The sequence below is a fragment of the Podarcis muralis genome, chromosome 6 (assembly GCF_964188315.1).
Source record: "Podarcis muralis chromosome 6, rPodMur119.hap1.1, whole genome shotgun sequence".
NCBI classification, from domain to species: domain Eukaryota; kingdom Metazoa; phylum Chordata; class Lepidosauria; order Squamata; family Lacertidae; genus Podarcis; species Podarcis muralis.
This window is the reverse complement of record NC_135660.1, coordinates 16,648,541-16,672,820: the sequence shown is the minus strand read 5'-3', so window position 1 is coordinate 16,672,820 and position 24,280 is coordinate 16,648,541. Positions and strand designations below refer to the sequence as shown.

General features: G+C 43.2%; 1 protein-coding gene across 11 annotated transcripts in view; it reads left to right on the top strand.

Moving 5' to 3' along the window:
- LOC114597953 (uncharacterized) overlaps positions 1-24,280 on the top strand; it is a 210,845-nt gene that overhangs the window by 16,041 nt on the left and 170,524 nt on the right. For all 11 annotated transcript variants that reach the window (XR_003706925.2, XM_028731484.2, XM_077929790.1 and 8 more), the window contains exons 2-4: positions 524-658; positions 1,620-1,732; positions 3,581-3,676. Coding sequence is in view for 10 of the 11 variants with exons in the window: in XM_028731484.2 (XP_028587317.2) it covers positions 524-658; positions 1,620-1,732; positions 3,581-3,676 (344 nt within the window). In the remaining variant the exon portion in view is untranslated. The remainder of the gene's footprint in view (positions 1-523; positions 659-1,619; positions 1,733-3,580; positions 3,677-24,280) is intronic.

Genomic DNA, 24,280 nt, shown 5'->3' with positions numbered 1-24,280 from the left:
ATTATTATTATTATATTACTTTTATATTGCCCTTTATCCATAGACCTCGGGGGGGGGGTGTGTGTCACAACATAAAATTACAATTAAAAAACACAAAATACATAATAAAAATAAGAACAAAAACAAACCAATAGTCCCCCCCCCCCCAACACAATTAAAAGATGTTTCTGGGCTATGGCTCCCATAATCCTTGAGCGTTGTCAGTGCTGCATGGGGATACTTAGAGTTGAGGTCCAACAGTATTTGGCGGACTACAGGTTTTCCATCTCAGGTCTGTACAACCACCTGCTAATTATTCATCGCTGAGCAATTAAGCAGTTGAAGATCGAGTTATGTGTGAATCAGCTGGTGAAGAGGCTTGGTCTAAAATTACGTGCTGTTTACAACATAAAGTAGATAGGAAGGTGTTGGTGACTCATATCTGGGTAATCAAAATAAGAATTGGGAGCGTTTGACAGAATTATCTGGTGTTGAGTGTCTACAGTGCATGCTCTTGATTTATTTTCGTCTCCCAAAATTGCAGGCCAAATGTCTGTTCCGAGCAAGAGTTGGCCATGGTGGGGCATCGCCAGCCATGTGTTCAAGCCTTTACCCGTTTGGTGAAGATGTGGAAGCAGGACTGTGCAGGACAGAGATGGTGCATGGCCTATGAGAGAAGGTAACACGTGGTCCTGTGTTTTTAAAGCATGGTTTGATCAGTGAAGCAGTTTTCATCATCGTAATTAAGCGGGCATACCCAGGATCACCTACCACACATTCGTTAAGTGTTAAGGGATGCTGAGTGCACACCTTTGCTTTACTCTGTTAGGAAAACATTCTTTAAGAAACAGAGAAAAGTTATTGGAAGCTTTAAAGAGGGTTCCAGAATTTTTCTTTAGTGTGTAAGAGTGGCACTCTAGGCTTGATTGGTGTCAGCTGGAGGTGCAAATAAAAGGAGGTTGTTGCAGGCTGCAATTTCCGCATGAGGAAAGTGTGCGCGCATGCACACACACACACACACACTGTCAGCACGCACGCTGATAAAAAGTTTGGAAGTAAGACAATTTGTGCTGCTGATATTGTGAGTTTTGCTGTGTCAGGATTAATTACTGGACTGAGATTATACCATGCTGGAGAGAGAAAGAAGGAATGTAAATAGCTTGTATATAATAGTAACAGAAATGCTTGTGCAACCAGTCAAGCAATAAAGAAGCTCTTGATTGTGAATTTGAGTATGACTTCTGTTGTCCTCTGCCTCCGGGGAAAAGTCTGCTACAAACAGCAAGAAGTGGTTTTACCGAGGTGCCACCACACAAGCAGAAAAGCGCAGCAGAAGTGTGGGGGCAGTAACCTCTAATATACTCAATATTTTTTTGCCCCTTCCTGTTTCTGTAATATGTGGGTCCCATGGCAGATGCATGGAGGATAAATCAGGTGAGTTCAATGTCAACAGCATTCCCCAAAGAAAGGAAGTTTGAAAACCACTGCTATGCAATAACTGATAATGTGTCTCAAAATAGAGATGCTATTTTCTTCCTTGCATGCTGGATGTAGACCATAGCTGTTGCCTGAACAAAGTAGGGCAATGTTTTGTCTTAACGCTATCTTACACTGTGCTTTTACTATGATTATTTTTAAAGGACAAGCTATTATACCATTTATAAGCAAGTGTACAGCATGGAACATCACACTGTCTTTAAGTGCTGCCCTGGCTGGAGCCAGAAGAAAGATGATGAAGCTGGGTGCCTTCACTGTAAGTTGTGATTGTAGAATGCCATGAGCTGCTTAACTTATTATTCTTTAAAGATGCTTCTTGACTTATTTATTTTTTTAAATAAAACAGGAACACAAGAAGCTCCTTTATACTTGATGGGGTTACACTTCCTCTGGAAAAGTGGCTATGCAGCTTGGGGGTACTACTGGGTCCTTGGCTGTTGCTTGAGACTCAAATGGTCTTCGTAGCATGGAGTGACTTCCATCAGCTTCAGCTGGTGGCCCAGCTATGCCCCTATCTGAACAGGGATAACCAAACTTCTGTTGCCCATGCTCTGGTAACCTCTAGGTTAGACTACTGCAACACGTTATACGTGGGGCTGCCTCTGAGGGAGGTTTGGAAACTTCAGCGGGTGCAAAATTTGGTGGCCAGGCTGCTCACTGGGGCCAAGACAGTTTGAGCACATAACGCCAATTCTGGCCTGACTCTGCACTGGCTGTCAGTTAGTTTCCGGGCCCAATTCAAAGTGTTGGTTTTGACCTATAAAGCCTTAAATGGCTCAGGACCTCCATACCTCAAGGACCACCTCTCCCCATATGAATTGACCTGAACCCTGCAATCATCGTCTGAGGCCCTTCTTTGTGTGCCTCTTCCAGGAGAGGTCCAGAGATGAGCCATTTCTGCAGTGGCTCCTTGCTTATGGAATGCTCTCCCCAGAGAGACTCACCTGGCGCCTTTGCTTGCATATCTTTTGGCACCAGGCAAGAACGTTCCTCTTCTCTCAGGCCTTTGGATAATTACCAAGTTTGAAAGGCCATAAATTGGCTATGTGTGGGGTTATTGTTCTTTGTTTTAACTGTTATGTGTTTTTGCGTTTTTATACTGTAAACTGCCCTGTGATTCTAGGATGAAGGGTGGCATAGAAATTTAATAAACAAAATAACTGAATAAATACTGAGTCTGACCACTGATCCATCACGTTCGTTCCATGCAGCTTGGTAATGTCTTTACTGCTTGGCAGCAGGATTCCAGGGTTTTAGAGGGGACATTCGCAGCCCTGAGGATTGGCACCTTCTTAATGCAAAGCATAAAGCACTGAGCCTTTGCATTTAATTAAAATAACAACAATGTAGGACAGTCCCAAGCATGAAATCTGAAACTCTGGATGCAGGTGTATTGTGCACACACATGTTAGGAAAACGCAGCTGCCAGTTGCTGAACATGCATTTATATCCCCCCCCCATAATATTTTTTATTGTTTTCATTTGCACACTCCACATACACATATTGTATTACATTTCACATTTACACCTGCTGCCCAGAGCCGACTTCCCTCCTTCCCTCTTCTGGCCTTTTATATCACATCTAACTTTTTTGCATTGTCTTCATCCATTTTGTATATTATTGTTCTCCTTTCATATTTGTCCATAGTGTCTATAGTCAAATAAATTCTCTTGTATATACAATTCTTATTGTCTGTCTATATTCCTTTACAATTACCATTGGTTACATTAATCACATTGTACATTTTACTTTTTGCTATTTTCTTGATCCATAAATTTTCTTTGTATTTCACACTATGAGGTTTATTTCAGTTCTACTGGTTTCACTATTTCACCTTATCCTTCCTATGTATGACATAAATTTTTCCCATTCTTTTTGACATGTTTCATCGCCCTGTTGTCTGAACATGCATTTATAGTTTGTTGCCTTGTTATGTGCGCAAAAGCCCTCAGGGTTATTTTATTAATAATGCTTCCCTTCCCTTCCTGGAAGGAGGACTTGGGCACATTCGCTTTCAAGCAACATTTGTAGTATTAGCCGTATGAGAAGCTCATGGATTCTGCATATAACTGTTGCTTCCTTGTCTCCCCCCTTTTTCTCCAGCATTGTGCTCTGTGGGCACTTGCTTCAATGGAGGGAAATGCTCTGGAGGAATATGCCAGTGTCCAGCAGGATTTCAGGGATCCCGCTGCCAGTATGGTGAGTCAGAAGTTTCATATTTTTCTGGGGAAGTTCTAGCCATGTGGTGACCTAAGCTTTGTTACATTCGGTTTCCTTAATGTGGCATGGCAATTAAAGCCCACTGCGGAAGGATATGACTGCACGGCCTTAGCACATTTTGAGTAGCATCTTATAGCATTAAGCTGCAAGTTGGAAAGTCAGAGAATTCTGCCAGAAACAGAAGCGGATTGTGATTTTTGTCTCATGTCTGGAACGACCCAGCAAATACAACCAGATTAGCTCACCACATAGCCCACAACTGACACGTAATTATTATTATTATTTAAATCTTTTTACATTGTTTTGATATTTCCTTTCCGTGGGAGTAGATGGTGTGCAGATCTGCATTGTTATGTTACATTTGTAACTTAGGCAAATAAGCACTTAATTTATGTTAAATAGTGGACAAAGAGAGAAATGTAGCATTTCATGAAAACTGAGGCCAGAAGGGAAATCGCTTTCACCTTGCATTCCCGATTGCGAGCTGAGATTGCTTATGATAAGCAACCTGGAAGTTGCCTGATGTTGGCGAAGCTCTCTGTATCTTTATAATGGGCGGATTCAAGCATTTAGATTAGTGGTTGTGTGCCTAGCTGCCTCTTGAAGGTAACAATTCACGCAGTTGGTATTCCTTTTAAAAACAAATTATTTATAATTTTCATTGTATGAAAAGCAAAAAAACTCTTAAAAATCAAGTTATTTCATATATCATATATTGACTCCCCTCCCTCTCTTTCTGCGGTTCCTTATGTTTATATTATTTTTACTGCATTTCCAAATTAAACCATCCAGTTGGTAATCCCAGGCAATATCTGCTGCGGTGTGATGATGTGATTTTGCAAAAGCCGTTTAGTGTGTTTGTGTACCACACTTGGCTCTGTCTTATTGGATTATGGATTACGAATATTGGGAGAAAGAAGGGAAGGGATGTGTCTAGTACAGGGGTCTGGGAATCTCGTGTTCTACCGATGTTGGACCCCAACTCTCATCATCCTTACCCATTGGCCATGCTGGCTGGAGCTAATGGGGTTTGGAGCCCAACAACCTTGGGGGGGGGGGGAGAGGTCATTGGTTTTCTGTCTTAAAACTCATCTGAAGTCTTGAACAGGAATCAAAACTTGGATACAGGCACTGTGATGAGAGTGGGTTGAGGTCATGTGTATGTTGTTGTGGGCACACAAAACATGAGTGCTCATTCCAGGTAACTTTTCCACTAGTGCAGCTTAATGACATTGTTGCACTTTCGGCATTGGTATGACTTTCATGTGACCCAGAAGCTAAACCATATCAGGTATAACAAGGAATAACTCTACCAGTGCAACCAGAGTCTTTATAGATGCAATGCTTTGCGCAGTGGAGAATGCAGATCATTGTGTTGTGGGCCTACAAATGGAATTGTGTTTCCGTTGACATCTGCACAGTGTCCATTTCAGCAGAAGCTCCAGAACTCCCTTTAGCTCTGATGGGAGGAATGTTGGAAGAATCTGAGCCGATGTTTCGAATCTCTAGTTGTTAATGCAGCGATTACCTTAATGTCTAAAACATAAAGGCATTCCCTTGAGCACGCAAGGCATATGGCATTCTAAGGTGGGAGAAACTGTGGAGCTGCAGCGATAAGGTTGGATTCTGGAATCAAAACGAGGATTTTCGCAGTGGTTATTTCCCGGGGAGTTGACTAGAGTGCTGACACGAAACCATTAAAAACAGTGCTGCTTAGTCTGCCATTTCTGGTTCTTTACAGCTTGAAGTTTTATCTCGGTGGTCTGTGCACATTCAACTGATTCCTGAGGGTCTGACTGGAATTCTGGCAGACATCACTTCTAGCATGGGCTATGAGCTATTGAGAGGCTGCCAGTTCTGGATCTGTAAATGACACTATAGGCAAAATTCACTTTCAAATATTTGTAAAAGCTATTCATGGGACCTGGAAATGAAGGCAAAGACCTCTGTTGGAAGTACATGGCTCAGAGGTTGCTACTAAAGTTGCAGACCATGGCAAAAAGCACACATCTTTTTAAATTTTAAAAAAAAAAGTGACATTTTGATTGGCCTGATCATGTAGATTTTGGAATTGTGCTTATGAGGCAACTGCCTTTGCTTTTTTATATCAGAAAATTTCAGGGATGGGATCCTGGAATATCCACAATGGGTGCAAGGCCCCTTTTGTCCTCCACTGAAGATTACACATCTGTAGCTATTGAAACTTTTTGTCTCTGACATTGTCTTACTTTTGAGGACACATAGAAAGAAGGAATTGGTTAAACCTGGTTCTTTACTCCAAAGTATGTTGGAATGTATAGTTCTAAAATTTCCTATAATCTGAGTCGTTTCCCCCTTGATTGTTGGGCATTCAAGCCGGCTAATGAGGGGAAAAGGTGGTGAGTAGTTTTGTTTTTGGTTTTTTAAGTGAAGCCATTATTAATGCATTACATCGAACAGGGGCATAGAAAGCTTTTAACAGTTCACTGACATGACCGAGGACAGCCCAGGGATATCATAACAATCTGTAATAGGGAGCGATTCCCTTGCAATTTGCAAGGTAGTCTAATGACTCCCTTAGAGATGTTACAGCTTATTTTGTAAGTCTAAAATACGAGGTTATCTTGATTTCGAGGCGAAGGTTTGCAGAACAGTAAGAAGAAATGCAATTCCTTTCCATCTTTGTATTCCATCAGTTTTTCTGCATAGAATAAGATATTTCAAAACAAAATATAAAAAAATATAAAAATACTAGATTGAGCTGTGTAAAGTTCACATTAAAAAAAAGGGTCGTCCCCCCAAGTATTTGCCAGTTGTCTTGAAATAGACTTTTATGTGCATTGGTCTTATTTATTTATTTTTAAATAACCACCCAGCTCAAACATGTAAGGAAGACATTCTCATAAAGATTATTCATGTTTTTAATCAGGCAGCACTGAGCAAGCTGTGTTCTTTGAGGGTCAGAACTCTTCTCTTGAGACGTCTTGTGTCAAGGCTGGGATTTGAAATTACTGTTTATCCATTTTGGCTGAGGTGGTAAAGTCAAGGGAAGGAGGATTAAGTAGAGCTTGCTTCCCCTCAGCCAATGTTTTATTTATTTACTATTACGTTTATAACCCATCTTTCCTCTAAGGAGTTCAAGGTGGCGTACATGGTCTCCCCCCCTCCTCGCTTTTTATCCTCAAAGCAACCATTTGAGAGACTGAGAGACTGTGATTGGCCAAATGGTACTCGATGTACAGGCAACCTCCCCGCCCCCTTAACGCACATTCAATATTTGTGCGGCTGCGCATACGTACACTGTACCAAACCAGGAAGTAAGCCAAAAAGTCACAGAAAGGGGCAGAACAGGGTGGGGAGGGGAGGAGTGTTTGCAGGCTTTTTCAATGGTGTTTCAAATATATGTAAATTTCACTTAAACACTCGGTGTCTCGGAACGCGACTGCTACGTAAATGGGTTGCCTGTACTTCCTGGCTGAGAAGAAATTTGAACTTTGGTCTCCTAGGCCCTATTCCATAGCCGCTACACCTCACTGGCCCAATACATTTTTTTTGTCCCACCAGCTCACACGTACAAGGGTCAGTACTGAGCCCAGGATTAATACTGCCCTCAGCTACTGAAGATGGCTACTAGTCTTGATGGCTTTATGTCACCTCAAGCCGGGGACAGTATGCTTCTAAATACCAGCTGTTACAGATCACAAGTGTTATTGTGGCTGTTGTGCTGATGCCCTGTTTGTGGGCTTCCCAAAAGCCTCTGGCTGGTCGCTATGGAAACAGAATGCTTTACGAGGTAGGCCTTTGGTCTGATCCGGCAAGGCGCTCTTTATATTCTTACAGGGATGTTCTCTAGTGACCACAATGTGCATTCACAGCCTAGAAAGGGTGAAGCATGATGGGTTGCAAGTTTCTATAATCCAGTACAGTGGTACCTCGCAAGACGAATGGGTTTTTTGTTTTTTGAGCTGCTTCGCAAGACGATTTTCCCTATGGGCTTGCTTCGCAAGACGGAAACGTCTTGCAAGTTTGTTTCCTTTTTCTTAACACCGTTAATACAGTTGCGACTTGACTTCGAGGAGCAACTCATAGAACGCGGTGTGGTAGCCTTTTTTGAGGTTTTTAAAGACTTTGGTGATTTTTGAAGCTTTTCCAAAACTTTCCCGACACCGTGCTTCACAAGACGAAAAAAATCGCAAGACGACAAAACTCGCGGAACGAATTAATTTCGTCTTGCGAGGCACCACTGTAGCACCCTTTGCCAACCGGATGCACTCCAGCTGTTTTGGACTACAATGCCTATAAACCCCAGCTAGCATCAGGAATGGCTGATGAACATTGTCGTCCTAAACATCTAGAAGTTGTCAGGTTAGCTAAGGGTGTCTCCCTCCCCCCCGGTAGGCACCTCCCCCCCCCCCCCCCGGTAGGCACAGTGGACATCCACTTTAGGAATGAGAGGATAAATGTTCCAGAGAATACACTTACCTCAAAATAACTATGATATCAAGTCATAGTACAGAACTATGGCACCTCTTGAAGGCCAACTTATTTATTGTGCAGTCAGCTCTTGTAGTCCAGAGCCAATTTCATTGTCTGCTTCATGTATCTGATGCAAGCAAGCTCTTTTCTGAGAAAGCATAAGCTACATAAGCATTTAAAGAGCAACAAAATCCTCCTTATTGCAGTAGACTTTCATAGCTACTGTTCTAGAAAATACAAGCCTGTGTGAATAATTCTGTATGCATCTGGAGAAATAAAAATGTTAAGACTCGCTGCTTATTTGCTTAGGTCAGAGGTATTCAACTTTTTGAGTACACGGCTATCTTGACCAACTACATTCTTTCTGCAGCACCCCTGTGGGGCTCAGGAGCCCAGTTAGGTCACCCCTTCCCTGCAGAGCTGGCAGCCTCTCGCCCTTTTTCGAACACCCTCCCTTGTGGAGTGTGCCCTCAGCCTCATCTTCTCTTTGGAAGTCCTCTGGGCAGCTGCAGCTGCCGCCCCTGGTCTCTGAGTTGCCTCCCCATGCCCCAGAGAGAGGTGCCTCCTCACACTGTCCCACAGGGGCCTGAGACTTGCCTGTCCATTCCCAACAGTAAGGGCTGGCAGACTAGTTGGCTGGCTGGGCTCCTTCACCTGTTTGCTTACTCTGAGGCCACCTCCGCTCCTGGCAACCAGCACCCCCTGACCAGCCCCACCTGCGGAGCTTGTAGCCAGGGCTGCTGCAACAAACAGCCACACAATTCTTTGGGTGGTAGAAACATGAGAGGGCATCAGAGGAGGAAGGGAAAGAACACTGGACAGAGGCCAGTGTTGCCCGCGGCACCCCTGACCACCATTCAAGGCACCCCAGGGTGCCATGGCACACTGGTTCAAAATCACTGGTGTAGGTGCTTAAGCCTGCTGTTGCAGTAAACTCTTCCCCTTACCCCATGGCTTCTGCTTGCAGTATCAGGGGTCAGATCCAAAAATGGGGCAGAGTGGGGTTGGTCAAGGATGTGCTGGCTTGTTTGCTGAAGAGGGGAATGCCCACTTGTGGTACCAAGCAGGAGTGAACCTAGGAAAAACTGAAAAACCCACCCACCCCTCTGCCCTAGAGTTCTTCCCTGATTAGCAGGGGCTGCTGACACTTTGGATATGGTGGTGGCTCTGCTCATATGAGCAAGTCTGGGCCCCACTAGTATTATTCTGCCTACTTCCGAATGACATTATGCATAGGAGGCTTCAGTTTTCTATCAAAGCACAAAAGCTACTGCTCAAGGTCTGAGTTTTTAAATGGCCTGTTCCTGAAATTCAGCTAATAAGCATTCGTGGCAACTGCAGCAATAATTGGCTCATAATCAAAATCCACAGCAGGAGGCTCGAATATCCCTCACTGTCTTTCCTTTTTGGTAAAATTTCAGCTCATCTAAATTCTCTTGCAATGGGTGTCTGTACATTTTTAAAAATGGACAAACGGAGTAGGAGCCATATTTTCATGTAACCCTAGTAAAAGCGGTTGCTATTCATTTGCACAACAAAGATCATACCGTCTTCATGTCCCCTCTTTTCCTCCTAGTAACCTCAATATAGGTTTCACTTATCACACAAGGCGTTGACCTCTTTTCTGTTCAAATGAGGCCTCTTACGAAGCTGGTGATTACTGGGAATCAGCTGTGACAAAACAACTATATCTCATGTTCAAGAAGGTTTAGAGTGGCATCAGGAACTGGGCAAGAAGGTCAACATAGCTGAAGTGGGTCCTGCTGCTCTGGTCCCTGTGCACTTGACCCCCATCCCCTCACCATCACCCCATTCCTACACCAAACTCTCCTTCCCCATCCCCAGCGTGTCCCACTCCCAGCTACATCCCTTTCCAGGCTTCTCTTCCTCCTCTTCCTCCTCAGTGTCATCCTGCCAGTTCATGACACCATGACACTTTCTCAAAATTCCAAATATGCCTACTGGCCCCCAAAAGTTGGTGAAACCACCCCCCCTTCCAGCATTCAGCCTAGACTACTGAGAGATCATTATTGGAGTTGTCTCCCTCCCTTGCTTTTTGTGTTTGAGCTCTACCACCAAGGATTAAGCCCATTTTCTAGTCAGGCCCCTCAACTTATTCCCTCCTAGCCTTATCAAATGTATTGACCAGCAGAAATCCAATTAACACATTGTGCCAATTCCTGCACCTCCATTGCTGTAAGAAGTTGTACCTGTTGCATTTCTCCGTTTTGTGCAGAGCACTCCAACAGAAAATGGCTTAGTTAATGGCAGATCATTTTCTCTTGAGAGAGTACTGTGTTCTTCTTCAATGAGACACTGATGCTTTTAGCAGCCCCATGACAAGCAGAAATTCGAAAGTGCCATGTTTCACAGCATGTAGATGCAAGAATGCGAATAGCTGCGTTGACTGGATTTCTGTGTCTGTTAAAGAGCCAGAGCTTCTAGTGGTGGTGGAAATTCTGTTTTAAGGTAAAGGTTTGGAAGCAAACAACTGCAGCTGTGAGTTTCCAGCTGTCAAGGTCAGGATGGGAAGGCTAGGCAGAATTAGAGGCAGGGAAACTGCAAGAGGGATTGGATCAAGAAATATTGGGATAGACGTGTACAACAAGGCAGGCAAGCTGATGAGACTGGGAAAGAATCCAATGCAAATGGTGAGTCCATGTTTGTACTCTAGCACAGCAGATTACCTATGTACTGTCCTCTTACACATAACCCACACGCACACACTGAGTTCTCTTGGTCTAAAGCAACCTTCATTAACCAAATGCCCTCTGGATATTTTGGACCACAACTTCCACCTGGAGGGCACCAGGTTGGGGAAGGCTGTTCTTGGGAAAAGATACTGCATTTGAAGACCTGCAGGATTCATAATGTAGGCCTAATTCTGTTAATGCAGAGTGGGCTCTATAAAGGACTGCTGCCACTGCTGCTGCTGCTGGGCAGAGAGGACTCCATTTTGTTTTGTTTTTGTTTAAATTGCTGTTATTTTTTACCTATGTCATTTTAAACTGTGATGTCAATGCTGTATTCTTAGTTTCAGATTTTGATTTATGTGGAAATAGTTTTCCATCTGGTTGTGCATTTTTTTGATGTGGTTTATTTATTACTTATGACTTCTGTAATTATGTAAATCTTGTTATGCTATAAGCTGCCTTGAGCATTGTTTTTTAACTGTGGAATGGCAGCATACAAATAAAAAATGATGATGATGATGATGATGATGATGATGATGCAAACCTCTCCAGTTACCGGCACTTGGTTCAGCAGACAATGCAGTAGATGCAAACAGTACCAAAACCCCACAAAAGTCTTGCTGTTCTGAACAAAAATCGCCAACTCTTCTGCTGCCACTTATTTTCCTACTTCATAGAACAGCAATGTGATGGAAACCAAGTCGCAGCTAAATAAATGGCACTTAAGACTCTCTTCCAAGAAGTGTGGTGATTGCCAGTCCTACTTTTAGAGGAGCAGATTTATTAGATCAATTTTAGAAGTGAGCTTGATTGTTAACATCTGAAAATTTCTGAGTGGGGTTACAAAAGTTAAAACAGCAAGATGAAACAATAACATAAGCATACAGGTATTACTGAAAGATTTAAAGAGCTGTGTGGGACCTCAACATTGCTGGACCTTGGTCCTCCAGCAAAGGTGCCATGACAATGTCTGTAGTTGAGTTTCCCATTGCATGGGGGGAGGGAAGAAGGGTGACCTGAATGTTAGTTCACCCTTATTTTAAATGCTGGGTCAAATGAAAATGTTCTTGCCTGTTGCCAAATGACAGCAGTGTTGGCACCAGGCAAACCTCTCTAGCGAGGGCATCCCACTATTGGAGTGCTAAAAAAAAGCTTAAAAACCTACTTGCTTAAAAACCTACTTTACCTCTAGAGCGATGGTAGCGAAAGTAGGGCACTGCCAATTGATCTAATAACAGTTGTGCAGGTTGTTAAGGCAGGAACTGTTCCCTCAAGTGGCTCCCAAGCCTTTTTGTTTTTTCCTGACTTAGGATGTTAAGATTCCTGTGCGCAATATTTTGCTCTAGAGTATTGCTAGCTGTAGGCCTGCCAGGTGTATATTGTGAAGCCTCTGCGATTCCTTCTTCTTTGCTCCACAGCAATTGGGTTAGAAGAGTGAATGTGGATATTTGGAGATGTGGTTGCTACATATTCTAGTGTTGCTTCTTTGCTGTTTTCAAACCGGGCGGGTTCTCTGGAAAAGTACCACGTTCCGTCTGATCGTATTTTAGTTCACTTGGTTACAAGTCCCACTGCTTTTTGGAAATATAAGGAGCTGCATGAGGCCATCTAGATCATACACTGACCAGCATCAGCTCTTCAGGGTTTTAGACAGAGATCCATCACATCCCTACATTGGGATACGGGAGCTGGAACCTGGGGCATACCACTTGCAAAACAGATGTTCAGGCAGTGAGCTATGGCCCTCCCCCAGGGAGGGACTGCAGCTTTAATCTCTCTCTTCCTCCCCTATCCTACTCTTGCTGTTATTCTATTTGACCTTGGTAGGAACTAGGGGATATATGTTATCCTTAAAAATACCACTTCCCCAGCCCCTGTAATCATCCTGGCTGAATAGGATTTGTATTCAGGTTCAAGTCTACCTACTGCCCATTTCACAACTTGAGGGTCTGGTTTTGCAACCCTGGCCTGCAAATATACGATGAAACAATAGGATGTATGAGTTGCTGTTAGTAGCAGCTGCATTAGCTGAACATTTTGACTCCAGCTTTATTAAATGCACACGAATGAAATTGTTCAGGGTTGCTATGAATGCCTTGTGTATGTGTGCGTTTAGGAATTATGGGCATAATATGTATGTTCTTATGGCCTGATGTAAAATTTGCAGCAGAAGGACAGTCAAGGGAGCTGTCCTCTTGCACACATGCAGTATATACCCTCTGTGGATTTTAAGTGCTCCCTCACATCCGCTAAAAGAGAAGGAGAAAGAAAGAAAACTCTCGACATTTTCCAATGAGAACTGTAAAGTGCAGATTGAAAAATCATTGCCTCGTTCCTGCCCAGATGTGACAAGATATTAATCCACACATCTTGACAAACTGCCCTTGAGTACCTGAACTTTAGAGCTATTAGCAGTGAGCGACAGATAGATAGGCATGAAAACAGCAAAGCGCCGAATGGATGTGACAACAGCAAATGCACTCAAGAATAACCAGCTTGAGAACAAATGCATCCTTAATACCTGCAGTGAAAGAGGCTGTTTACTTTTCTGACTGGGAGAGAAGTGGGGGCTAAGCAGGAATAAATGTGTTCTTCCTCAGCTGCTGGTGCTCACAATGAGTTGGTAAATGTACCAGAAGAAGAGCAGAAAAATAAGATGAATTTTGTTGTTACAATAGGTCTGTTGTGGCCAACATTAGGATTGGGGGGTGGGGTGTAGAGGAAGACCTGTGCATGTCCTCTGCAGTAACTCTATTACAGAGGTGGGAAACTAATTGTTGTGGGCTTCCAGCTGCCATCATCCCCTGGCCACATGGCCAATGGTCAGGTATCAATATCAGAATCGGCAAAGGCATATTGATGATGTAAGATCACATTGAAATAACATTGCCAGAGGTATACAAAATAAACTGTGGCCCTCCTAATGTTGATATACTTCAATGCCTATTATCCCTAACCATTGAATATAATGGCTGGGGGTTATGGTTCCCTACCAGTGTCCTACAGCCTGCACTTCGCCCATCTCACCATGGCTAGTTTGGACACCATGGAGGGTTTCCACAGACTCATTTCTCACCTCCATTTCATCTCCTCCTCCCACGAATCCCTCCTCTTGTTTATCTAACAAGCTAATAATGCTTGTGTTCATCCTTTCCCTTGTTCTGAGAAGCTCTAGTTTGGAGCATCTGTGGATGTGACAGAGAAGCATGGGGAGATGTTTGTGCTTCCACCTACAGTCATGGAGAGTATGGGAATTCTGCTGTTGTATGAGCTGGAGAAAGACAGAGACACTTAAGCTTCCTGTTCCTCCTCTGGTTGCATCTCATTTGAAGGGGAACTAGGAAAATATCTGGTAGCACAGGAGGAGTAGCCAACACAATGTCTCCCAGATGTTTTGGACTACAACTCTAAGAATTCCTGGCCATTGGCCATGCTGGATGGGCCTGGTGGGAGTTTTCATGTTCTCTCTTGTAGCAACTGCAGAAATCAGGAAGACTTAACACTTGCTCTTAGGTGGAAGATAGTAGAGAAGACTGAAGTGGAACTTCAGTAGGAATGTGATACTTGTCTCCCTTATTGGAAGCCACCAAGGCCATGGTCATAGTCTCTGTAGCCCATCACCTTCTAAGGGGCCAAAGGATCCCCATCCAAAGCTGCAGAAAAGGGGTCTGCCTGTATGTACACTTCCCTAAAACAGAAATTCACACAGAAGTCCCATCCCCAGTCATTCCACCTGTACGCAGAACCAAGCACTTAGTAGCAACAGTCATTCTTATAACTGGGTTTATCACTTGTGTGCACAAGGCAGGAGGAATTAACCAGAATCTGCACCCTTTCTCCTCCTCCCCCCCCCCCTACTACAAACTTACCAATCAGTTTCCCGAGGCTTTGTGATTAATCATTGTGATTCCTATGCATAAGTAATGTTTTCTAAGTCACCAAACACCTTTGCGGCTCTGCCTTATAGTTCCTCTAAGAGGGGCAGGAAAGTTAATTACGCTGTCTGTCGAAAAGCCAGGAAAGAGACCCACTGTCAGGCACTCGGTCTTCCTGCTCCCATCAATGAGTGAGCTCGCAGTAGGGGCAGCTGGATCTAATTAGGAGCCAGCAACCCTGTGGTTTCAGCAACAGCTGCTGGAGAATGGATAATGTTGGTAGCCTCCAAAGCAGCTTGCATTAGAGATCCTTTTTTTCCCTTAGAAAAACTCCAACCCTGTCATTTGGGGAGATGGCTCACTGAACAAGTATTAACAGTAGCAAAAATTTCCTAGGAGATGTGGCACATATTAGACTTTTGTTTCTGCTGCTGCCGCTGCTACTATTGCTGTTACAATGACTTCCAGCCCAGTCATGACAGAGGTGCTAAACCTTTTAGGTTGGTCATGGCCAACATGGAGTCCTCAGTGTTTTGGACTGCGTCCTCCACAATTCCTGGCCCCGCTGCCTGTGCCTGGCTGGAGCTCCCAGGAGGTTGTAGTCCACAAAATTTGGAGTGCATCATGTTGGTTACCCACGTAGGCCCATAGTCCTTGAAGAAAAGAAGCAATAACCATGCGAAATAAGGTTTTTAAATGATTGGAAAACACTGGTGGTACTTCCTGCAGATTCACTGACATTGCACCATTGAGTCTCTCATCTGCACTATACGTAAAAGCAGTATAGCTCCCTTGGAAGAGGAATTCATTGATAAACCACTCTGGAAACTGTAATTCTTTGCGGGGAATAGGGGTCTCCTAACAGCTGTCAACACCCTTAACAAGTAACCAAACAATTAAACCCCTGTGTTGCAAACAATTATCAGTAATATCCAAGGCAACACGATGACCAAGTACAACAATATGATGTCAATATAAAGTCTTTGTATAATCTATACAGAACATTGAACAGTATGAAATATATGAAATATGCACTCTCTGCAAAACCAAATAAACATAAATCTTACAAATCTCTGAAAATCACAAAATATGCACTCTTGATGGATTCTCTTGAAAACATAGAACCAAATAAACATAAGTCTTATAAGTCTCTGAAAGTCTTTGTGGACTATGCAAGTCTCTGAAAGAAGCAATGGGTCAGATTCTTATCTGGTGAAAACAAGCCACAAATCTTTGTTTTATGACGTTCAACGCTGCCGAAATGGTCCGCAAACAGACGTAGTGAACAGTGATTCCGGATATACCCACTGTTTCATGAAATTCTTCTTCAGCACAGCAGAAGGATACAGAAATGCTTCATTAACCCATCTATGTGGTTATCCTTATGAATGGAATTGTATAACACAATTGCTATGGAGCAGTGACCATAAACTACTACTAACACCCTTAACAAGACTACAGTTCCCTGGATTGTTTGGAGGATGTGTTGAGTGTTTAACTTGGTATGATCCTGCTTCAAATCTATAGTTCAGATGCTGCAGGAAATTGAAAGTCTGCAAAGCAGATGTATAGTGGACACACAACTGGGTATTGCAGCTTACAAGGACTCCCTGGGATATATCTCAATGTACTGAGTGCAGGATTGGGCCTCCAAATGGTGGTGTACTGTAGCTCTAATAATCCCTAACCCTTGGCCATGCAGGTTAGGGCTAGTGGGATTTGGAGTCCTACAATGCCTGGAAGGCCACAGGTCGGTGATTTAAGGACTTGTATCTGCCATTTGCACCGTGTTTTACTGAGAAATCCACAGTACAAATGGAAGCCTTGGAATTACCCCAGTGCAGCCACAGCAAATGCAATAGCTTCCTAAAGTGCAGAGTGTCCCTCACAATCTTTAGCTCCCCTAAAATGCACCATGATAACTAAGCAGAGTTGAAGATGCCAAATTCTGCCCTCTCCTGCTCCACAGTCACCTTGGAGAAAAGTACCTGCTCTTTTCTTTCCACAGTTCTGAAGCATTTTGATGGTGTTTTTCGGTCTTGATGTACTGGAATAATGGGGATGGTATTGGTGTTCGCCTTTTATAGAGAACTTATTTCTAACAGTTTCCCTTTTTGTAAATCTAATTGCTTTAGGTTCACCAGGAATTCACAGGCAATTGCTTTCTTGCTGTTGCCAATATTGCAAGCACTTTATATTCAGGGTTGCTGACCTGAATCTGTTTTCTCACACAGTAATTTTGTAGCCTTGCGGAGCTTAGAAAAGCTGACAGAGATGGGAGAGGCAATATCCATCAGTTAGATTGCCGACATTTTGCTTTGCATCCTTCACATTTTTTTTTGGGGGGGGGGTCAGGAGGGGGAAATCCTATTGATATAAAAGCTGAGGTTAAAATAATTCCATGTATTCTGGTGATGAAGGACCCTCAAAACTTTATTCAGTGCAGTCCTACCATAAAATGGATGGACAGCCTCAGAGGGATTCTGGGGGCCAATGCTGTCAGAGGAGTGCTTGGTCCTTTACAATAGGAGCAAAACAGCCTACCCCAGTCTAATTTCAAATACAGAACCGTCTTATTTTATTTATCAATTAATGCAGAGTGAAAAGATGTGATTTTGTTGTAGTTGTTAATTAATGCAGAGGAAAAGTGTTTGTGCTTGTGTGTCTATTCCACACCTTTACATTGCTAACATACATACGTGGGGAATTCTTCAAAGACGTATTCCCAACATTACTGAGAGGCCAAATGTAAGTATGAGATGTGTGAGCTCTAAGAGTTTTATACGATACTAAGTTTTGGTACCCTTTAAACACTATAAAAACATTCCTGTTCAATTCGGATGACCCTCCCCATGGCATCCCAGCGCATGCCACACAAATTTATTGATCTTATTGGGACAAAGGCTAGTGTCGCATTCTTGAAATATCTGCCTTAACTATTGGCTTTGCCTAAACTCAAATCCCCGGTCTAATATCCCAAGTGCTGCAAGATTGTCACAAGAGCACCTGAACTAAAATTGTCTATCAAAAACTTCACTTTTGTGGTTTATCATCACAACAGCTATTCACTTTGGCTTTTAGTAAAGCAAACAGTCTAATTTGTCAGCACCTAAATGATATCGAGTGTCAGAACAACTTGGCCACAATAAGAAAATTTTACCCCTGCTATGACTATTTACCGCCTTCCCATTTCGACTCTCTGGCAACCTATCTGCATAACCTAGCAATTCTAAAATATGTGGAGATGACAGTACCGAATTGGTGGTGCATGCCCTTCTGTCTTGCACTCTTTATAAAGACTTGAGGAATGAGATTATCACCCCCTTTTTTATTGTCCGTTCCGGGTTGCCCAACCACTGCCACAGTGTCCTTTCTCTTGGCAGATCAAGATGAGCAGATGACAGCAAAGGTTTGCAAGGTTTTTAGCTGGGACAATCAGAATAAGATCCACTATTTGACTATTGGTTCCAAATCCTAAAATATTTTTCTATAATTGACTTTTTATTTCTATTCTTTGTATATTGTATTGTTGTTTTATTGCTATAGCCGATGGCTGACACAAATAAAAGATTCATTCATATCTGCCTCCCCCTTTTAAATTGACAGCTCAGGGTGTCAAATAATTCAAAGAAGGTAGAAAAGTGGAACAGAGCAGTTGCACAGCGTGGGATTTGCAGTTTTCCCTAAGGAATTTTGTAGCGAAGGGGGAAGGGTGTGTGGAATGGCGGTGGTTTGTCGGTCAATGGTTGAAAAAAGATGCAAAGATGGCCAGGATTGCTGGAACAGAGGGGAATCTGTTTAAGCATGTGGAAGGGTAAAGCAGTACAATGTGGGAGAGTTCAGTTCAGGTGTAATCAACATGGTGTCCTCCAGATATTGTTGGACTACAGTGCCTGTCATTTCCGGCTAACAAGGACAGTAATCAGGGATGATGGGAGCAATATATGGATTGCATCACATTAGCTACATCTGGCTTGGATCTCATCCACTTGATACATCTAAAGCACATGGATCTCCCCCATCTCAAAATCAGGGAGACATGTACCTAGCATTCCTCTTGGTCTTATTTAAATGGGGCTTGCATGGTAGGAGTGTTTGGTAGGCTAGTGCTCACAATGGCAACAACTCTCCTCCCCCTTTCCCCCCATCCCTTCCCAAGACAAAATCCAGGTGAGTCAATTCACTGGTTTCTTAGTTGCAGGAGTTCATCAGTCATGAATCCTCCCAGTCGTCATCTCCGCCTCCCCCCCCCCCCGCCATTTATCTGCTCGTCAGGAGATATGATAATGTCAAGAGGCTGCCAGGGGAATGATTGACTGCCATGGTGAATGGATTGCCACCCTAAACTAGCCGAAATGTAATGAGGGGTGATAATGAGAATGAGATGCTGAGGCTCCACCTACCAGTTTTGGGTTGATCACACTCTGCACCATTTCCCATTTTCTCACTTAAATATATTGATTGTGGGCAACAAATGTAAAGGAGGGTGGATTTGAAGGTTTGTTCACCACATGATTATTCACCCCTCCCCCCCCCCTTTTAACTTAGCCCTATTGCTCCTTGCTTGGGTATAAGGCCATCTGCTATTTTCTAATCCCACCTTAGCCTAAAATTTTAGGAGAGGGTGACTGAAAATAGCTCCACCCAGCTCTGCAATCTCATTAACACCATGCACACCATATATTTCCCCCTAGATATCACATGTCTGCTCACACTTGGGTTGCATCCATACCCTATATTTAAGAGTCATGGCTTCTCGACAAAGAATCCTGGGAGCTGCAGTTTATTAAGGGAGCTGAGAGTTGTTAGGAGACCCTTAACAAACTACAGTTCCCAGAATTCTTTGGGGGAGAGGTAGAGCTGAATAATAGTGCTGGGTGTGGCTATGGCCTGATCGGATGCAGCTCCTGAAATGTGGAATAGATTGTCTGCCTTGTGTTCTCCTGTCATGTTCAAATAAGTTACGAGATTGTTAACCAAGTGGGGAACCAGTGGCTCTCCAGATGTTGCTAGAGAACAGTGCCCAGCATCTCTGACCAAGATCTGGGCTGGCTGGCTGGGGCTAATGCCCCAGATTCCAACATCCGAAGGGCAAACGGCAGAGATCCCAGCCACTTTGAGTTTTATAGTCAGGGTGACCACTACTTTGGATTATACTCAAAGGACTATTGTATAGTAAAATAGTTACCAGAACTTTGACAAACAAGGAATTGTGGTTTCATCATGCTCAATAGTGCAGTAACTAACATTGGAGGCAACCCAAAGGAACGTCAAAGGTGAACTGCAGCATGGAACTGCTGGTTTGCAACTTATAAAAAATATATTTCCGTCTGAATAGTTGAAAATGGTTTCCTGGTATAATACAGGTGTTGATTTAATCAGCAATGCTCAGATGATTGTGTTATCACGAGTGAAAGGGCACTGTGCAAACCTTTGAGCTCAAACTGAATTGCCATGCATTGTACTTTTTCACAATCTATTGCCGTTTACCTTCAACCTTAACATTCCCCCCTCCCCTTGCAACCCATGTATGTATATATACCTATAACAGGTCAGGATTGCATTGCCTGCATCTGATGAAGTTGGCTCTACTTCATGAAGCTTAGGCCATAGGATAATGTTAGGATTTTTAAGGTGCCACAGTACCTATGTGTGTTTGCTGTGACAGACAAACCCAAGCAGTCCTCTGGAAATGGTTGCAAAAGCAGATCTTAGGTGCTTAAAAAAATAACTAGCAATAATGAAGCATTTCTAACCATGTCATCTAACTAAAATGTGAAGGGCTTGTGCGATTTGCACAATTTTTGTTTTCATTATGAGCCTTTCAGGAATTATCCCCTCAGGTTTTAGGATTTGGGTGTTTGACGCACAGAGGATAAAGTTTCTTGTTTCAAAGTTGCTGCTACACCATTCTTCAAATGGGAAAATGGATGAGTGCTCATGGAACTCTGCCATTTGGAAGTATCTGGTCTCTTTAGAGTTTTGCTTAGTTTGTGAGATGTGAAGAGTTTACGAGCCCTGAAGTAAGAGTATGTACATACTGAGAATCCAAAGGAGACGAGAGAGAGAGAGAGAGAGAGAGAGAGAGAGAGAGAGAGAGAGAGAGAGAGACAAGTTAATGGAAGTGCAAATTAATTGACATTTTAACACCATTTGCTTTGTGTGTCGTTTGTTATCTGATTTTCAGCAGGCAAATATAAAGTTAAGTGGCTGGTTTATCATCATGCTTGGATGTGTGTGCATTTGTGTTAATCCAATAAAGTTCCGATTCTGAAATAATTCTTTTGTGTTGTCATTGTTAGTCTGTCGCAGCAAACACACACAGGCACACAAAAAGCATCTTGTGACACCCTGAGAACCAAACAGCTTTATAAGCTACCAAATGCTTATGCTACACAGTTGGTGCTGGATGGATCAGTCTATTTCGGTCTGTGACACTTTCAAATGTGTTTTCTCATAAATCCATACTGTCTCATTTTCACATTAATCCCCTAATATAAAAAACCTGTGCAAAACCTGCGCTTAAATAGTATTTAAGGATGCCATTTTGAACATGTTTTTAAATATGTTCTTAAAATATGCTTTTCTAAACCTATTTTGTGTCAGAAAGTGCTTTTAAAAAGAGATTTTGATGTATTGTTTGAGCTCTGAGCTGCATTCCAAACACTTGGAGAAGTGCAAAATCCGAGAGCTGTGTTTCATTCCTTGCATTAGTCTGGGATTTGTGGATCCAGGTCAGCTCATGTCGGAATTCACAAAAATCAGATTCTTCAAGCATCCTTAGCTAAAATAAACTGGTTTGCTTTAAAGGAACTACAATGCTCCTTTTTATGTTTGGGCAAAATGTTAACAATTAGCTTTGGCAGAGTTTCTGTTCAGCAAATTGCTGAGCTCCATCTCATTCTTCTTCTTCTCAGGCTGAGAATGGAGGGTACATAAAGAGAGCACAGCATACTGAATGATAGAATGAACATTATCTTCTGGCATTCACCTTCTTAATGCTGTGTTTCATAGACCAGAGCAGCAGCTTAAAAAACAAACCCTGATGTATAGCCCTCCCACCTTCTGTCATGTACTGGGTGGATGGAGAGGAATGGTGGTAAGCACCAGCTGGAGAACCCCAAAGGGAAGAAAATTCAGAACCAGGGGATTGGTGGTGGGATGGCGATGAGTGGCTGGAGGGAGAAGCGGGAGCAGACTGGGAGGAAGCCAAAGAAGGAACAGGGTTTAGTGAGCAGGAAGAGGCTGTGGCAGAGAGCAGTCTAGAAGCAGAGGCAGAAGAGGAGAGAGGCCAAGAGACAGAAATGTGTCAGGCTGGTGAAGAAGCCACGTAGAGGTGGTAAAAGAGGAGCAAAGGCAGATACGGTCTCAGATTGCTTGGGAAGGACCTGGTGGTGGAGGAGGAGACAACTGTGGGGCCTTCAGTCCCCACAACTGCCTCGTAGGGGCAAGATCTACCAGGCTGTGTTGCTGTGTTCACTAGGCCTGGCCTCCTGAGTCAACCTTGTTTCCAGGAATGAAGAGTGAGTCGGGGACTATCCCTTCATGCGATGACAGACTGGCAGATTGAGCGGATGAAACCAATAGTGTGTCCAACAGTCAAGAAGGCGGTTTCATGAGACAGATGGATGCCAACAACAGTTTCATTTATATCCTCACCTCCCTTCACAAAGGAACCCAGGAACTTTAAAAAAAATAAAGCCACCATTATAGGAATGGTGTCGTTTCCGCACAGGTGACCCACACATTGCATTTCAGAGGAAATTCTGATAGTGAAAGGTGAAACATTCAGCCTTCAACAATCTCTTGCAGTCCTCATGGCTGTAAAACAAAAACAAAAGCACACCTGTGACTGTTTATAGCCGGATGTGACTGTGTCCCTGAAAGCAGGCAGTGACTAAGAATGAAAACAGTTTAATCTTTGAGCATCTATCGTCTGCCTTTCTGGTGGCTGAGGCTAGTAGAAGTCAGAGGTGATGTTGTGTGAACATAGCTTGTTGCCTCCTTTGCAATTTCCCCCCCTATCCACCCCTGACCCTAGTGACGGGTAGGCAGCAAACGACTGCTTCCCTCCTTTTCTGCAACTGATCCACTCACACTCCTGATGGTTGCTTGTCATCACCTGCATTTTGCAAATTAGGAGTGCTTTGTACATGATCATGACGACAATAAGCAAATGTCTGCAAGGCCTTGAACATGGCTCACTGGCAACTGTTGAACTGAGTCCAGCCTGCAGGTTTTCCTTATTAGCTGATGCCCTGCTAGTCTGCACGCTCCCTTAGGATTAATTTGCAAAACCCTGGTCAGATGCTAATGCATCACTGTTGTCTCACTTTGCGCTCCCTTTAAACTGCCGTTATCGAAATATCAACAGGAAAATGTCTACATATGTAACACTCAGTTCCCACTTATCAGCAGAAGAAAATATTTTCTCTGACATAGCTGTCTTATTGGCACGCGCCTGGTCATCTGTCATAGAGCAAACTTGCACTGTCCAGTTATTCAGTGCAAACATTTCTAGCTAGCATATGTCTGGGCTACTGTGTTTTCTTTGATTATTTCACCAGACAAAAGTATGGCACAACAACTGACAAGATGTTGCACAGGATAAAGAAAATGGGTAAAGCTTTTGTTTTTCCTCTCCCTCTTTCATGATAATATATGGAAAGTAGAGCCATCCAATTAAATTTTATTCAGTAGGTTTAGGATGGACAACATGCTTATTATTTGTACATCACATAATTAATTTATGGCATGTATGGAATTAGGCTCTAAGACATGGATCATCTTAAGGCTGCATTTATTCCATTTTTCCAGTGTTTACTTACCTGATGATTCCCACGTTTTATGTGATGTAAAAGCCACTTCTGGAAAACTAGCAGAAGTTTGGCTCTCATTTCCATGTTATTTGCTGCCAGCAATAAACAGTTTGCAACACCGTTAACCCAGAAAATTGCAAGAGTTCTGCTACGTAATTTTAGGTGGCATTCCAATAGTACAGTCTCTCTCTCCCCCCCCCCCCGCATTTAAACTTTAGCACAATGTGGTGGTGTTTCAGACAAAGGCAACATTAAATGGCGTGTAAAAGGAACATTGAAATCTGCAATAGTTTCCCTGATTTTAATGCTAGTGCTTCTAATGCAATAATCCCCACATTTGAATGCACCCTTAGATCCCGGGGGGCTGCGACTGTCGGTGGCTCTTAGCTGTGGTCGCAATATGAAACCTCCTGCTGCATGCCAAAGGTTGACAGACTTTTTCAGGTTGAGGGCCGCACTCCCTTCTGATTTCCCCTTCTGAGGGCCACTTGTCAGGGAGGGTGAAAACAGAGGCAGATTTTGCAGAACAATGAGCACAACTATTACCTTTGTAGATTAGTGTCTGTGTACACTCACACAATCTGTGTTGTCTGTAGACGCAAGATAATGACATACAAGAGTCATTATCAGAGTTCAAGGACACGTTCCAGCTGGGGAGAGAGGGAATACTCAAGAAATGTGGGAAGCAAAGCTGGAGGAGGATGTGGTTGGGGGAGACAGAGTGGGCAGTATCCCAGCTAG